At 40.3% G+C, this 18,206-nt stretch overlaps 1 protein-coding gene across 1 annotated transcript; it reads left to right on the forward strand.

Moving 5' to 3' along the window:
- The first annotated feature begins 13,527 nt into the window (after positions 1 to 13,527).
- On the forward strand, positions 13,528 to 15,678 carry LOC113890297 (disintegrin and metalloproteinase domain-containing protein 30-like). The gene has a single exon (XM_027538235.1). The coding sequence runs from the start codon at positions 13,528 to 13,530 to the stop codon at positions 15,676 to 15,678; it is 2,151 nt and encodes a 716-aa protein (XP_027394036.1).
- The last annotated feature ends 2,528 nt before the right edge of the window (positions 15,679 to 18,206 follow it).

An 18,206-nucleotide genomic window follows, 5' to 3' on the forward strand; every position in this document is an offset into this window, starting at 1 on the left:
AGATACTGTGATGCCATGGAAAAGAGAAAATTTTAGACCAATATCACTGATGAACATAGATGTGAAAATTCCCCAACAAAATATTAGCAAACCAAATCCAACTACATTGCTCATTTTTAAAATCTGATTGTTTTTGGTTTTGTTGCTGTTATTGTTGGGTAGTAGGGGTTCTCTATGTAGTCTGGTTCTTTGCCCATTATCAAATGTATGATTTACAAATATTTTCTTTTATCAGTTGACTCTTCTCTCTGCTGATTGTGTTCTTTATTTAAATTAAAATTGTACATATTTATGGTGAACAACCTGGTGCTTTGATATACATAGTGGAATGATTACTACCAAGTTAATTAAGAAATCCATTTCCTCACATACACACGTTTTTGTTTGTGTGGTGAGAGCACAGTGAAATGTACTCTCTTACAAATTTCCAGTATACAATACAGTATTATTTACAGTCATCATGTTGTATATTATATCTCTAGTTCTTCATCCTATATAACTGCAACTTTGTACAGTGGTAAAAAAAAAAAATGAACTATCAAGTCACAGAAAAAGAAAAATCTTAAATATTTATGAATGAACCCATCCTGCATCTGTTGCATCTGTGGATTTAACCAACCAAAGATCACATAGTACCGCCTTTATTTTTCAAAAATCTTGTATTGGGCAACAATTCAAACACATATTGTTCAATGGTCAAACTATAAAGGAAAATTCCCTTCACAGTGCCTATATCATTCACCTCACTTGATATCATTGGGTCGAACTTCAATATCTCATATGTTCAGGTGAGTATAGAAGGGTAAGATATTTTGAGGGAGAGAGAGAGGGCCACATTCACATAACTTTCTTAAAAGTACATTGTTGCAATTATTTTACTTTAATAGTAGTTTGTCTGGTTAATCTTTTATTGTGCCAATTCATGAACTAAAATTTATCCTAGATATGCATGTACAGGGTAAAGAAGAGTATAAATAGGTATATGGCTTGGTACCATCTGTGGTTTTAGGCATCCAATGTTGGCCTTGGAACCCGGGAAGAGTATTGTGTAGAGAATTATTAGGTGGTGTACCTACAACTTGTTGTTGTTGTTGTTCAGTTGCCAAACGTGTCTGACTCTTTGTGACCCCATGGAGTGCAGTATGCCAGGCCCCCCGTCCCTCACCTTCTCCCAGAGTTTGCCCAAGTTCATGTCCATTGACTCAGTGATGCCATCCATCACTCATCCTCTGTCTCCCTCTTCTTCTGCTGTCAATCTTTCCCATCATCAGGGCCTTTTCCAATGAGTTGGTTGTTTGCATCTGGTGGCCAAAGTATTGGAGCTTCAACTTCAGCATCAGGCATTCCAATAAGTATTCAGTGTTGATTTCCTTTAGGATTGACTGGTTTGATCTCCTTGCTGTCCAAGGGACTCTCGAGAGTCTTCTCCAGCACCACAGTTTGAAAGGATCAGTTCTTTGGCACTCTGCCTTCTTTATGGTCCAACTCTCATTTCTGTACATGACTACTGGAAAGACCATAGCCTTGGCTATATGGACCTTTGTCAGCCAAGTGATGTCTTTGCTTTTTAATAGGTATCTAGGTTTGTCATAGCTTTCCTTCCAAGAAACAATCGTTTTCTGATTTCATGGCTTCAGTCACCATCTGCAGTGACTTTAGAGCCCAAGAAGAAGAAATCTATCACTGTTGCCACCTTTTACCCTTCTATTTGTCATGAAGTGATGAGACTGGATGTCTTGATATTAGTTTTTTAATACTGAGTTTTAGGCCAGCTTTTTCACTCTCCCCTTTCACCTTCATCAAGAGTTTCTTTAGTTCCTCTTCACTTTCTGCCATTAGAGTATCATCTGCATATCTGAAGTTATTGATATTTCTCTCAGAAATCTTGATTTCAGCTTGTAAGTCATCCAGCACAGCATTTCACATGTTGTACTCTACATATAATTTAAATAAACAGGGTGACAATAAACAGCCTTGTCATACTCCTTTCTCAATTTTGAACCAGTCAGTTCTGCATAAGGTTCTAACTGTTGCTTCTTGACCCACATACAGGTTTCTCGGGAGACAGGTAAAATCATCTGGTATTCCCATCTCTTTAAGAGTTTTCCACATTTTTTTATGATCCACACAGTCAAAGGCTTTAGCATAGTCAATGAAACAGAAGTAGATATTTTTCTGGAATTCCCTTGCTTTTTCTGTGATCCAGCAAATGTTGCCAATTTGATATTTGGTTCCTCTGTGTTTTCTAAACCCAGCTTAAACATCTGGAACTTCTCAGTTCATGTACTGCTAAAGCCTAGCTTGAAGGATTTTGAGCATAACTTTATTAACATGGAAAGTGAGTGCAACTATCAATTAGTTTGAACATTATTTAGTACTGCCTTCTTGGGAATTGGGATGAAGATTGACCTTTTCCAGTTCCATGGCCATTGCTGGGTTTTCCAAATTTGCAGACATATTGAGTGCAGCACTTTAATAGCATCATCTTTTAGGAACTTAAATAGTTCTCCTGGAATTTCATCACCTAGCTTTATTGGCAGCAGTGCTTCCTAAGGCCTACTTGACTTCACACTCCAGAATGTCTGGCTGTAGGTGAGTGACCACCCCATCATGGCTATCTGGGTCATTAAGATCTTTTTTTGTACAGTTCTTCTATGTATTTTTGTTATCTCTTCTTGATCTCTTCTGCTTCTATTAGGTCTTTACTGTTTCTGTCCTTTATTGTGCCCATCTTTGCATGAAATATTCCTTTGATATCTCCAATTTTCTTGAAGAAATCTCTAGTCTTTCCCATTCTATTGTTTCCCTCTATTTTTTCGCATTGTTCATTTAAGAAGCATTCTTATCTCTCCTTGCTAGTCTCTGGAACTCTGCATTCAGTTGGGTATATCTTTCCCTTTCTCATTTTTTGCTTCTCTTCTTTCCTCAGCTATTTGTAAAGCCTTCTTGGACAACCACTTTGTTTTCTTGCATTTCTTTTTCTTTGGGGTGGTTTTTGTCAGTGACTCCTGTACAGTGTTATGAACCTCTGTCCATAATTCTTCAGGCAGTTTGTTTACTAGATCTAATCCTTTGAATCTATTCATCACTTCCTCTGTATAATCATAGGGGATTTGATTTAGGTCATACTTGACTGGCCTAGTGGGTCAGGCAGTAAAGAATCTGCCTGCAATGCGGGAGACCTGGGTTCAATCCCTGGGTTGGGAAGATGCCCTGGAAAGGCTACCCACTGGAGTGGGAAAGGCTACCCACTCCAGTATTCTGGCCTGGAGAATTCCATGGACTATACAGTCCATGGGGTCACAAAGAGTTGGACACAACTGAGAAACTTTCACTTTCACTGACTGGCCTAGTGGTTTTTCCCTGCTTTCTTTAGTGTAATCCTAAATTTTGCTATAAGGAGCTGATGATCTGAGCAACAATCAGCTTTAGGTCTTGTTTTTGCTGATTATCTAGAGCTTCTCCATCTTCGGCTGTAAAGAATGTAATAAATCTGATTTGGGTACTGACCATTTGGTGATGTCCAAGTATAAAGTCCTCGCTTGTGTTGTTGAAAATGGGTGTTTACTATTACCAGTGCAATCTCTTGGCAGAATTCTATTAGCCTTTGCCCTGCTTCATTTTGTACTTCAAGGACAAACTTGCATATTTAGCATGCATGCATGCATGCTTAGTTGCTTCATCTGTGTCCAATTCTTTGCCACCCTATGGACTGTAGACCGTCAAGTTCTTCTCTCCATGGGATTCTCCAGGCAAGGACACTGGAATGGGCTGCCATGCCCTTCTCCAGGGAATCTTCCTGACCCAGGAACTGAACCTGAGTCTCTTATGTCTCCTGCATTGGCAGGCAGATTCTTTACTACTGAGCCACCTGGGAAACCCACATATCTTGCATACTTAAAACTTATATAATGTTGCCAATTATATCTCAGTTTAAAGTAGATTGACATTAAGCTACTACAGTAAGTTCAGTTCAGTTCAGTTAAGTTCAGTCGCTCAGTCGTGTCCAACTCTTTGCAACCCCATGAATTGCAGCACGCCAGGCCTCCCTGTCCATCACCAACTCCCGGAGTTCACTCAAACTCACATCCATCAAGTCGGTGATGCCATCCAGCCATCTCATCCTCTGTCGTCCCCTTCTCCTCCTGCCCCCAGTCCCTCCCAGCATCAGAGTCTTTTCCAACGAGTCAACTCTTCGCATGAGGTGGCCAAAGTACTGGAGTTTCAGCTTTAGCATCATTCCTTCCAAAGAACACCCAGGGCTGATCTCCTTCAGAATGGACTGGTTGGATCTCCTTACAGTCCAAGGGACTCTCAAGAGTCTTCTCCAACACCACAGTTCAAAAGCATCAATTCTTCGGCACTCAGCCTTCTTCACAGTCCAACTCTCACATCCATACATGACTACTGGAAGTTCATTCTCAATAATCAGAGAAAGTCATTTAAAATAATGAGCTATCTTTTTATAATGAGCCCATATTAAAAAGTTGGATATTAAATACTGCTAGAAACGTGGGCAATTGAGCCTTCCATAACTGTGCTGGCTAATTGGCAGCTAGTAGGAACATGTGGCTATTTAAATTAACCATAATTAAAATAAGTTTGACAATCAGTTGCCTTGACACAAAAGTCACATTTGATAGGTCAATAACTGCAGAAGGTTAGTGGCTATAGTATTAGACTATACAACATTTCTACCATTACAATAAGTTCCATTGAACTGACTAAAGACATCAGCAAAATGGCGGAATAGGAAGCCCTGACACTCCTGCTTCTACTACAAACTGATACCTCTATGAGAAATCCAAAAACCAGTTAAAAGATTATCACCCCACATAAGCATGAAGCCATCTTCATGGAATTTGGCTACAGTATGTGCAACTTGATCCAATTTCTCTCACCAGAGATCCTCCCCACTAACCCCTGATCCACAAACACACATACACAGCACAGTTTGGAGGAACCTCAACTCCCGTATTCTCCTTGGGAAGGGAAAGGAGTAGTATGTAAGTACAAGTGACTTTCAAAGGGGTAGGTCAAGGGACAAATGTCTGTCTTGCCTGTATTTCCATACTGACAGTAACAAGGGTGCCAGTTCAAGGGGGTTCAAACAAAGATATAAACCTGTAGGGTTTTCAGCACTACAGACAGAAACTTGGTGGAGCCCCATGCTGGTCACTTACTACAATGCTATAGACAGGCTTCAGTGCTGCAGTGGCAGCTCCTAAGTAGAAACTGCCAAATCTCTTCAGCAATATTGCATACACAAGTCCAGAAAGGGCACATAGACATTATACATTAAACACACACAGAGAAAAAAAGACCTAAGAAATCTCCAGAATGTCTTATCTGGCTGTGTGGAGAAAATCCATCTATATGACACCAGACTGGGAGAGTTGGCTGATGCTTTAGATGTCAAAATCTTAAACAGAACAACAACAAGAGCAACAAGACATACAAAGAGACAGGCAACCATAACATGTTTAAAGGAATCAATTTCATCTCTAGATAGTAAACCTAAAGAAATGGAGATATATGAATTGCTAGACAAAGAATTCAAATTTACTGATCAATGAATTAACCGAGATCACAGATAGACAACTATATAAAATCAGGAAAATGATGCATGAACAAATGATATCAACAGAGAGACAAAAATCATGAGGAAAAACCAAACAGAAATTCTGGAAATAAAGAATTCAATACTTAATTGAAAAGTTCACTGGAGGGCATAACCAGATAGGAAGCAAAAGTCAGCAAATTAAAAGATAGAACTTTTATCATTAGTGAAACAGAGGCAGAAAAAAAGAATGAAGAAAGATGAAGAGAGTCTAAGGGACTTAGGAGATATGATCCACGGAAACAATGTACCCAAAAGGGAGCCCCAGAATGTGAAGAACAGAGGAAGGGACAGAGAAACTGTTTGAAGGAAAAAAATGGCAAAAGTGCCCCAAATCTGAGGAGAAAAATAGACATACAAATTTAGGAAGCTCAATAAACTCTAATAAGGATAAATACAAGGAGACATATACTGAAACATATAATAATCAAACCGTCAAAATTATGAATCAAAATGAGCAGTTACATGCAGAACAATGAGATTAGAACATTACCTCACACCATATATAAAATAAACTCAAAAAGGATTAAAGATCTGAATGTGGGCCTATTAACATTCTTATCAGATAACATCATAAGAATCTAGTATTATTAAAATAGCTATATCTACCATAACTCTATATTTTTAAATATGTGACTTTTTAAAACTCTAATCCAAAAAAATCTGAAAAGCCAAAAAAAAAAAAAAAGACCTAATTATAAGACCAGAAACCATAGAACATAGGCAGAATACTCTTTGGTATAAATCTTAGCTTTTTTTTTTTTTTGACCTGCCTTCTAAGTAAAAAAAAATGAAACATAAATAAATAGAATCTAATTAAACCTAAAGCTTTTTGCACAGTTTACAAAAAGATAACCTATAAAATGAAAGAAAATATTTGTAAATGATACAACAGACAAGTGTTGATATTCAAAATTTGCCAATGTCTCAAACATCAAAAAAAAGAAAAAAAAAACACAATAAATTGGCAGAAAACCTGAATATAAATTTCTCCAAAGACAATATACAGATGACTAACAGGCATGAGAAAAGCTGCTCAGCATTGCTAATTATTAGAGAAATGCACATCAAAACTATGAGGTAACACATCACACTGGTGAGCAATGCCATCATTTAAAAAGACTACAAATAACAAATCCTGGAGAGGATGTAAAGAAAAGGGTACCCTCCTACGCTTTCGATGGGAATGTAAATTGGTATAGCCACAGTGGAAAACAGTATAGAGGTACCTCTATAACCAAAAATAGAACTACTATATGGCCCATCAATTCTCCTCCTGGACATATGTCTAGATAAATGTAAATACTAAGTCAAAAAGATACATGCTCATCAATGTTGATAACTTCACTATTTACAATGGCCAAGGTGTGGAAGCAACTTCACGTGCCAAGCAACAGATGATTGGCTTAGGAAGATAGGATATTACTAAGCTGATAAAAAAAAAAAAAAATGAAATCCTGCCATTTGTGACAAGTGGATGGACCTAGAGAACACAATGAGATAAGTCAGAGAAAGACATACTAATATCACTTATATGTGGAATCTAAAAATTACACAATTAACTTATCTGCAAGACAGAAAAGACTCACAGACATAGAGAACAGACTGGTGGTTGCAAAAGATAGTTTAAAAAAAATCAATGGAACGAGCTGACTTTTTTAAAAGATCAACAAAATTGACAAACCGTTAATGAGTCTAAGTAAGAAAAAAGAAGACTCAAATATCTAAAATAGAAATGAATGAGGAAACATTACAACTAACATCACATTAAAAAAAAAAAAGAATTATAAGAGACTACTACGAATAATTCTATGTTAACAAATTGGATGACCTCAGAAATAGATAAATTTCTAGAAACAGACAACTACCAAGGATGAATAACAAAGAAATAAAAGATGCAAACAGATCTATAACTACAGGGATACTGAAGATGATTCAACAGCCTGTCAACACAGAAAAGTTCAGGATCATTGGGTTTCACTGGAGAATTCTACCTAACATTTAAGGAATAATTAACTTCCAGGCTTCTTAAATTCATTCAAAGAATTGAAGAGGTAGTGACATTCTTAAACTCATTCTAGGAGGCCAGATATCCATGATATCAAAACCAGATGAAAGATAAGGAAAGAGAATCACAGATAATCAATATCTCTCACAAATATTGATACAATAATCCTAAAGAAACTACTAGCAAACTAAGTTCAACAGCACATTACAGAGACCATATTCCATGACCAAATGAGATTTATACTGAATGTAAGGATAGTACAAAACATGAGAAATCACTCAATGTACTATACCTTATTAACAGAACAAAGGACAAAACCCATATAAGCATCTCAATAGACACAAAGTATTTGAAAAAATTCAGTACACTTTTATGACAAAAATGCCTCGCAGACTAGGAAGGGAAAAAGACTACCTCAACATAATAAAAGTCCTAAATAAAAAGCTGACAGCTGACATCATAATGGGAAAAACTTTTCCTTTAAGATCAAGAACAATTGAGCAAAAATGTTCGCACCTGTCATTACTATTCACCACAGTACACGACTTTCTAGCCAGAGCAATCAGACATAAAAAAGAAATAAAAGACATAAAATGGAAAAATGGAAAAGAAGAATTAAAATAAAATCTGTTTGCAGATGATACAGTCTTATATACAGAAAAACCAAAGGATTCTGCCAAAAAAAAAAAAAGAAAACCTTTTAGAACTAAGAAATGAATTCATCAAACTTGTTCAGTTACCAAGTTGTATCCAAATCTTTGTGACCCCATGAGTTCAATGACACATTAAAGCGATCATATTCCATGACCAGCAGCATGCCAGGTTTTGCTCAGATTCATGTCCATCGAGTTGGTGATACAGAATACAAAATCAACACTCAAAAATTGGGGACATTCCTATATGTTAACAATGAGCAAACAGAGATGGAAATTAAGAAAACAACCCCATTATACTAAAATACTATAATACTTCAGCCTTAAAAAGTATAAAACACTTAGCAGTGTTCTGAACCGAAGCAGTAAAAGAAGTAGAAAACTGCAAAACATTCCCCCCAAAAAAGCAAAACTTCAAGATGCTTCAAATTAATGGAAAGACATACCAAACTGGTGTAGCTGATTTGGTGTATACCAAGGTCATGCAATAGAAGACTTAATTTGTTCAGTTCAGTTCAGTCGCTCAGTCATGTCTGACTCTTTGCGACCCCATGAATCGCAGCACGCCAGGCCTCCCTGTCCATCACCAACTCCCGGAGTTCACCCAGACTCACATCCATCGAGTCAGTGATGCCATCCAGCCGTCTTATCCTCTGTCGTCCCCTTCTCCTCCTGCCCCCAATCCCTCCCAGCATCAGAGTCTTTTCCAGTGAGTCAACTCTTCGCATGAGGTGGCCAAAGTATTGGAGTTTCAGCTTTAGCATCATTCCTTCCAAAGAAATCCCAGGGCTGATCTCCTTCAGAATGGACTGGTTGGATCTCCTTGCAGTCCAAGGGACTCTCAAGAGTCTTCTCCAACACCACAGTTCAAAAGCATCAATTCTTCAGCGCTCAGCCTTCTTCACAGTCCAACTTTCACATCCATACATGACCACAGGAAAAACCATAGCCTTGACTAGACGGACCTTTGTTGGCAAAGTAATGTCTCTGCTTCTGAATATGCTATCTAGGTTGGTCATAACTTTCCTTCCAAGGAGTAAGCGTCTTTTAATTTCATAGCTGAAGTCACCATCTGCAGTGATATTGTTAAGATATAATAATTGATAGTCATTATGATGGTTTAACAGGAATCAAGATTCCTGGGAGAAATACCAGTAACCTCAGATATGCAGATGACACCACTCTAATGGCAGAAAGTGAAGAGGAACTAAAGAGCCTCTTGATTAAGGTGAAAGAGGAGAGTGAAAAAGCTGGCTTAAAACTCAACATTCAAAAAACTAAGACCATGGATCTGGACCCATCAATTCATGGCAAACAAATGAGCAAACAATCGAAACAGTGACAGACTTTATTTTACTGGGCTCCAAGCCACTGTGGACAGTGACTGCAGCCATGAAATTAAAAGAAGCTTGCTCCTTGGAAGAAAAGGTATGACAAACCTAGACAGCACATTAAAAAGCAAAGACACCACTTTGCCCACAAAGGTGTGTATAATCAAGGTTATGTTTTTTCCAGTAGTCATGTATGGATAGAGCTGCACCTTAAAGAAGGCTGAGCATCAAAGAATTGGTGCTTTTGAACTGTGGTGCTGGAGAAGACTCTTGGACTGCAAGGAGATCAAACAAGTCAATTCTAAAGGAAATCAACCCTGAATATTCATTGGAAGGACTGATGCTGAAGCTGAAGCTCCAATACTTTAGCTACCTAATGTGAAGAGTCAACTCATTGGAAAAGACCTTGAGCTGGGAAAAATCGAGGGCAGGAGGAGAAGGAGGCAACAGACTGAGATGGTTGGATGGCATCACTGACTCAATGGACATGAGTTTGAGCAAACTCCGGAAGATTGTGAAGGACAGGGAAGCCTGGCGTGCTGCAGTCCATGGGGTCGCAAAGAGTCAGACACGACTGAGTGACTGAACTAAACTGACAATGTATCTAGCAATTCAACTCCTGGGTATATGTCCTAAAGAACTCAAAGCAGGATCTCCAGGAGATATTTGGACACCCATTTTCAAGGCATCATTATTCACCCAAATATCTACCAACAGATGAATGACTAAGAAGTATGGTACATACATACATAGATGAGCATGCATGCTTAAAGAGAAGAAAATTCTGTCACATGCTACAACATGAAGAAACTTCAAGGATATTATGCTAAGTGCAATAAGCCAGTCACAAAAGAAAAAATACAGTGTGATTGTACTCATATTCAATACTTTAAGTAATCACAATCATAGCAACAGAAAGATACTTCCTAAGAATAGGCAATAGGGATGATATTAGTGATTTTTTTTCCCCCGCCCGCCAATATTAGTGATTTTTAGGTATAGAGTTTCAGTGTTACAAGATGGAAAAGATCTAGAGATCTGGTAAACAAAAATGTGAATATAGGTTAACACTATGGAAATGTACATTTTAAAACGATTAAGATGGTAAATTCAATGTTACTTTTTTTAACCTTGATGTTTAAATTGTGTTATTGAACAAACTGCTTTACAGACAGTTGGTAAACCAATACAGAACTTTTTAAGTTCTGTTTGATTTTAGAGACCTCCATCTAACATTTCTAAGAATCCATTAGAACTGGCAAAGAAGGTATGTGCTTGTATATATTTACACATAAATTTATCTTAATCACTAGAATATTTATCAACAAGAAAAATGTAAAAATGTGAAACAATGGTTGTATCATGAATAAATAAAGGAAATGTTTAAATAAAGAATTATGTGAATAGTACAGAATATTTTATATTTGTTATGGGCAATGATCTACATCTCTTATCAATGGCTTAGAAAATTATTTACAATATATTGTATATGAAAATAGCAATGTCAAAAGTATATGAATGGTATGTAGTATTTTAAAATATGATTTACTTTCTATATTAAATGGAATTTTCTAAGATGGAAAAATAATCATACCTAAGATTTCTGTCTCAGTGTGGGAAGAGTTTATTGGAGACATATGCAAGTTGAGAGTAAAGGAATGGCTTGCATTTTCTACTCTGTGTAACTCAGGGCTATTTCCACTTTTTAAAATATATATGCATAATTTTGTAAATAAGGAAAAATACATCAAAACAGGCTATTTCCATAACGCTTTGTGTTAACAAACAGATGTTGCAGAGTTTAGCCCAAAGATAATATTATAACAATAGGAGTTTTAGAGTTAGTGTTCTAACCAAGAAATACTTCATTGGCCTAAATGAAAATGGTATAGGTATGAAAATGTTAATAAAACAGAATGAATGTAGAAGTTAGATCCCAACTGCCCTCTACAATTTACGCTGCTGGAGACCTGACAACATCAACCAGACTTCCAGTCTGAGGAAACTATAATTCCTGGATTTCAAACTGAACTATGAACTCAGCACACTTGCTGAAACTCTCATTTATCCCTAGTCAGCTCTCTGACTTCTCCCCCTTCTTCACGTCTTTACTTCCACTGCCTCTCAGCTCAGCAACTGACTTGACTGGGAACCTGTACCTTTAGACTGGTGCTTAACCCTTCAGTTCAGTTCAGTTGCTCAGTCGTGTCTGACTCTTTCTGACCCCATGGACTGCAGTATGGCAGGCCTCCCTGTCCATCACCAACTCCCAGAGCTTACCCAAACTCATGTCCATCGAGTCGGTGATGCCATCCAACCATCTCACCCTCTGTCGTCCCTTTCTCCTCCTGCCTTCAGTCTTTCCCAGTATCAGGGTCTTTTCCAACGAATCAGTACCTTAACCACTACTGTCTACTAATTACACTCAGGGCTTCTCCTGCCTGCCAACCAGGTCATCTCCACAGTACACAGGCCTCCTCCTTTGCTGCTCCCTGAGGGGGACCATTTGAAGGGATTCCCCATCCTCGGCTGGAAGCTGAGCACGGCTGTGTTCTGGTGCTTCTCACAATACAGGAGAATGGCACCTTAAAAATCTCCATTTCCTGAGAAGAGCTTGTCATATTCTCCATAGGTGAAGTCTACTTGTTTTGGTGTTTCTGCTTCACTGAATGTCTGGACCACAATACAGAAGCCAGAAATGTGAATATTCTTTTTAATTCTTGCTTCTTTCATGTTGGGAGAAGCCATTCAATCATATATGTCCACAGGGTCCACTTCTGTCCATCCCCAGAGAGACAGCAGAGGTAACTGATAAAGACTACAGGTTGTGAGGGAGGGGTGACTGCCTACGTGTGTGTGGCATTTGTGCCACCTAACACCACCACATGAACAAAAGTAGAGTTTCATTTCTCTCAAGTGTGGAGTATCCATGACAATAACTTCTGCAAACTAGACTTCTTTGTGATGAGTTAAGGAGCTGATTCAGGCAAAGAGCTGAGAACAGTGGCTGATACACGGTAAACCTTCCATAAATAACTATGTATTTTATGGGCCCGCAGTCCATTTCTGGTCCACAAATAACATTGCTTGCCTGGATTGTTACCCAGACGCAAGCCTGTCCTACTTTTTAACGTTTTCCTGTAATCCAACTGGAATTGATTTTAGTCTCCTTGGATTCTCCTAGTATTTGACTGTTCCTAGACTGCCCATCCAAATAGCACACCCACACCAAAAATCATGCTGATCTCTAGCACCCTAAGGACACACAGCAGAAAGAACCAACCGGCAAATGAACTTAGAAACGTCCGCTTGCCCGAAGCCAGGTAGTGGGTGGGGACATGAGTCAGCTCTGATTTTCTCAGGCTCTGGTGGTCCTCTACTGACTCCAGGAAACCTCTTTGCTGCAAGAGACTCCCCGTGAACACTGAAAATGGTGTAACGGTGAGGTGGGCACAGCACCTGTGACACAGCCGAATCAGCCCATGGAAAAGTCAGGTGTGTCCTGAGGCCAATAGAAACAAAGAAATAGCCCAAGATACACTGAGCCTTTGTCAAGTTCTCTGTTCTTCTTACTCTTTAGTCTTTTTCCCTTTCTCAAGCTGCTCTCTGCTTTCTCCCACCAGCTTGCAAGCAGCCTCGCTTTTCATTTTTTTCTCGCGCACCTTCCTTGGATTCTTCCACGTGCGCCCAACGGCACCGCCCAGAGAACGAACTAGATGCGTTGGGCGGGGCGTGCAGCTGCAGGGGAAATCAGTAGCCTCAGCCTGACCCAGCCTGGCCCAGGGCTGCGCTCCCAAGCACCAGCGAGCTCCGCAGAGCACGCACTGCTCCCCGCGCCTGTAGCAGAGGTCCCTGGAAGGCTGACTCTCAAGGCCACAGTGGCAGGGACTGAGTCAGTGGGGAACAGGCTGTGCCATGAGGTCAGTGAGGACCTGCCTCTCCCCAGGCCGGTCGCTAGTCCTGGCGGTGCTCCTGGTTGACTCTCTTGGCAAGGATTTACATTTTCACCCTGAGTGGGGCTTTGACTCCTATGAAATCACCATTCCCAAGAAGCTGAGCTTCCGTGGAGGGGAGCAGAGAGCGGCCAGGCACGTGTCCTACCTCCTGAAGGTAAAAGGCAGGAACCGTGTTGTTCATCTGTGGCCCAAGAGGTTTCTGTTGCCTCGGAATTTGCAGGTTTTCTCCTTCACAGAACAGGGGAGACTCTTGGAAGAGCACCCTTATATACCCAGCGACTGCAACTATATGGGCTTGGTTGAAGGAAATCCGGATTCTCAAGCTACGATAAGTACATGCATGGGAGGTCTCCGGGGCATCCTGAAAATTGATGCCAATCATTACCAAATCGAGCCCCGCAAGGCTTCTTCCCAGTTTGAGCACGTGGTATATCTCATGAAGAAAGAGGAGGAATTTCCTAATCAGATCTGTGGCATAACTGATGATAAAACAATAGAGCAGATGGCCCAGCATGAGAACATGGCTAGGACACCGGACTTCACTGACTTATATCCACATCAAATGTACATGGAAATAGCACTGGTCTTTGATAACAGTAGGTATTTATTTTCAAACTCCAACCTTACTCAAGTCATAAATGATGCCATTCTTCTGACTTCTATTATGGACTCTTACTTCCAAGATATCCGTCTAAGAATACATCTGTTTAGTGTTGAAGTATGGACAGATAAGGACAGAATTAGAGTTAATTTTACAAAGATAGAGCAAGTTTTAAGCCAGTTTTTGGTATACCGAACAAGTGTACTAAATACTCGGGTTCCAGTAGATTGGGTACACCTATATCTTAAAAGAACTTTTTCAGATTTACTTGCACAGTCCGGGGGACATGCATGTAGTCGGTTTTATGCTGGATCTGTAAGTGTTTTTCCAGATGTAAATATCCTTGCACCCGCCACTTGGTCCACTCATGTACTGGGACACAGTGTGGGAATGCTACATGATGAAGCATACTGCCAGTGTAAGGGAAGGTACAGCTGCATCATGGGTACTGGGCGATATGGGTTTAGTAATTGTAGTTATGCCGATTATTTTGCACACATATATAGAGCTTCAAGTGCAAGGTGTCTAACTAATCTCCCAGGCCTAGGCTACGTGGTTAAGAGATGTGGAAACAAAATTGTGGAAGAGAATGAGGAATGTGATTGTGGTTCGACAGAGGAGTGTGAAGAAGACGGGTGTTGTCAACCAGATTGTAAATTCAAAGAAGGAGCCAACTGTAGCACTGGACTTTGCTGTCATAAATGTCAGTTTCGTCCATCTGGATACATGTGTCGGGTGGAAGAAAATGAATGTGACCTTGCAGAGTACTGCAACGGGACCTCAGCTTTCTGTCCAAGTGATACTTATAAGCAGGATGGAACCCCTTGCAAGTATGAAGCCCACTGTTTCAAACAGAGTTGTCAATCCAGGTATATGCAGTGCCAAAAAATTTTTGGACTTGATGCCAAGGATGCTCCTCATCAGTGCTATGATGCAGTTAATGTAATAGGTGACCAATATGGGAACTGTGGGATTTCAGGACTTCGTGAATTTAGAAAGTGTACCAAGCAAAATTCAATATGTGGCAGGCTACAGTGCATAAATGTCGAAACCCTCCCTGATATGCCAGATCACACCATCCTAATATCCACTCATCTGCATAAAGAAAATCTCATGTGCTGGGGCATTGGCTATCATCTAGCCATGGTACCTATGGGGTTACCTGACCTGGGTGTGATAAATGATGGTACCTCCTGTGGTAAGGAGCGGGTATGTTTTAATAGATACTGTGTGAATAGCTCAGTCCTGAAATTTGACTGTTTCCCTGAGAAGTGCAACCGCCGAGGAGTTTGCAACAATAACAAAAACTGCCACTGCATGTATGGCTGGGCCCCTCCGCTCTGTGAGGAGGTAGGATATGGAGGAAGCATCGACAGTGGGCCTCCAGGGCCCCTAAGGAAGGAGGTGTCTGCCTCCCTTCAGGTTGTGATTCTTATATTTATGCGCCTTTTTTTCTTAATTATCTCAGTGATTGTTGTGTTTTACAGGAAAATCATAGAAAGCTTATGAATCTAAAAAGAAACATCACTAATTAATGCTGGAGCAGAAGAATTCAAGACAAAAACATGTCAAGAAACAAAAAAAGTAATCAGGCAATCCACAGTCACTATTTATTACACAGGGTCATAAATTGAACAAGCTTCTCCTTTATCCATATAGTTCTTCCTTCTTCCTACTATTCCTTAACCTAATTCTCTTTGAGGTTTTGATCAGCAAATAAAAGGCATTCTTAGTTTGGAAACAAATCAGTGCATTTTACTTTCTTAGCTTTCTTGATTTTGTTCAAGTTTTGAATATCCTGAAAAGAACACCCTAGTGGCTTTCTGAATACTAGTATTGTGAGTTTTATAGAATTACAGTGGATTTCAAGGCAGAGTCCTGTGTCTGTTTTCAGCAAAGTCATCGTCTCCCTTTCCCTCTGACTCCCTCAGGATCGTCAGTGACATCATCTGTGTCTGTGCTCTATGCTGATCTATAATGGTGGCTACCACATTTTATTAATATATAGAAAGCCATAGTTTAAAAGGCTCAGACGGTAAGGAATCTGCCTGCAATGTGGAGACCCAGTTTCAATCCCTGGGTCGGGAAGATCCCCTGGAGAAGGGAATGGCTATCTACTCCAGTATTCTTGCCTGGAGAATTCCATGCTCAGAGGAGCCTGGCAGGCTACAGTCCACGGGGTCGCAAAGAGAAACAGCTGAGCAAGTAACACACACATAGTTTACAAGGGAAGTGCCTCAGTTAAGGACCTTGCCCTGTTAGAGTCACTGTGTGGTTCACTGTAGCTCCGTTTACATGTAGTCTCTGACTTAATGTCGGATTGACCTCAGTTGGGTGGGGGGCTTCCCAGGTTGCACTTGTGGTAAAGAATCTGGCTGCAATACAGGAGATGTGGGTTTGATCCCTGGGTTGGGAAGATTACCGCAAGAAGGAAATGGCAACCTGCTCCAGTGTTCTATCTGGAAAATTCCATGGACAGAGGAGCCTGGCAGGCTACAGTCCATGGGATTGCAGAGAGACACGACTGAGCGACTAAGCAGCAGCACTCTAATCTACCGTAATTCCTGAAGTGCACCACAGTCTACGAAGGATGACAAGACCTGGCAGGGTCCTGGTGGGAGAATCCTGTGTTTTGGGTTTCTGCTTGCAGGGAAAAGTCTTTTGTGAATATGTGCTGGGGGATATCTGGCCTTAGGTTTGCCACACCCCTAAAGAGAGCAGCAGGCAGTGAGGAATACCATTCATCCCAAGTACACCCATGTCTGCTTCCAAGTACCCTTCTGCCTGGTGCTTTGGCTGGAAGAGAGGAGGATGAGTGGCCCCTTCAGAGGAGTCAATGGCCATTTCTTGTTCATCATCCCAGCCCTGTGACAGCCCAAGTGTTTTGGTCTTGTTTGGGGCTAAACCCTCCTGCTGTTCCTTTAGCTTCTGCGGGCTCCTCTTTCCCCAGGCAGCACTGCAGATCAACTATACCCAACTTCAAACTCTTCTTTTCTTAGCCACGTGGTTCTTCTAACTAAAGAAGCTGTGGGAGGTTCATGATAAAGAGTGTCCCCTTTTACTGTTTGGGACTGATAAAGCTATGGCTATAGTACTGATAATGTTGGCTACCATTTACTGAATATTCACTCTGGCCAGGCAATACTCCACACATTTCACCAGTGTCAATGTGCATATTCCTGAAAGTAACTCTGTGAGGTAGGTGTTTTTATTTTCTCACTTTTCAAAGCACATTTGAGAACAAAGAGTTTAAATAAAATGCTCAAGATTGCATAACTAATAATGACATTATTCAATATAGCTTTACATGAATATTCAATTTAGTTCAGTCACTCAGTCGTGTCTGACTGTTTGCGACCCCATTAATCGCAGCAGCACAGGCCTCCCTGTCCATCACCAACTCCCGGAGTTTACCCAAACTCATGTCCATCGAGTCAGTGATGCCATCTCATCCTCTGTCGTCCTCTTCTCCTCATGCCCCCAATCCCTCCCAGCATCAGAATCTTTTCCAATGAGTCAACTCTTCCCATGAGGTGGCCAAAGTATTGGAGTTTCGGCTTTAGCATCAGTCCTTCCAATGAACACCCAGAATGGACTGGGTGGATCTCCTTGCAATCCAAGGGACTCTCAAGAGTCTTCTCCAACACCACAGTTTAAAAGCATCAATTCTTCAGTGCTCAGCTTTCTTCACAGCCCAACTGTCACATCCATACATGACCACTTGAAAAACCATAGCCTTGACTAGACAGACCTTTGTTGGCAAAGTTATGTCTCTGCTTTTGGATATGCTATCTAGGTTGGTCATAACTTTCCTTCCAAGGAGTAAGCGTCTTTTAATTTCATGGCTGCAGTCACCATCTGCAGTGATTTTGGAGCCCCCCAAAATAAAGTCTGACACTGTTTCCACTGTTTCCCCATCTATTTCCCACGAAGTGATGGGACCAGATGCCATGGTCTTAGTTTTCTTAATGTTGAGCTTTAAGCCAACTTTTTCACTCTCCACTTTCACTTTCATCAAGAGGCTTTTTAGTTCCTCT

Source organism: Bos indicus x Bos taurus, chromosome 3 (genome assembly GCF_003369695.1).
Source record: "Bos indicus x Bos taurus breed Angus x Brahman F1 hybrid chromosome 3, Bos_hybrid_MaternalHap_v2.0, whole genome shotgun sequence".
In the NCBI taxonomy this organism is placed as follows: domain Eukaryota; kingdom Metazoa; phylum Chordata; class Mammalia; order Artiodactyla; family Bovidae; genus Bos; species Bos indicus x Bos taurus.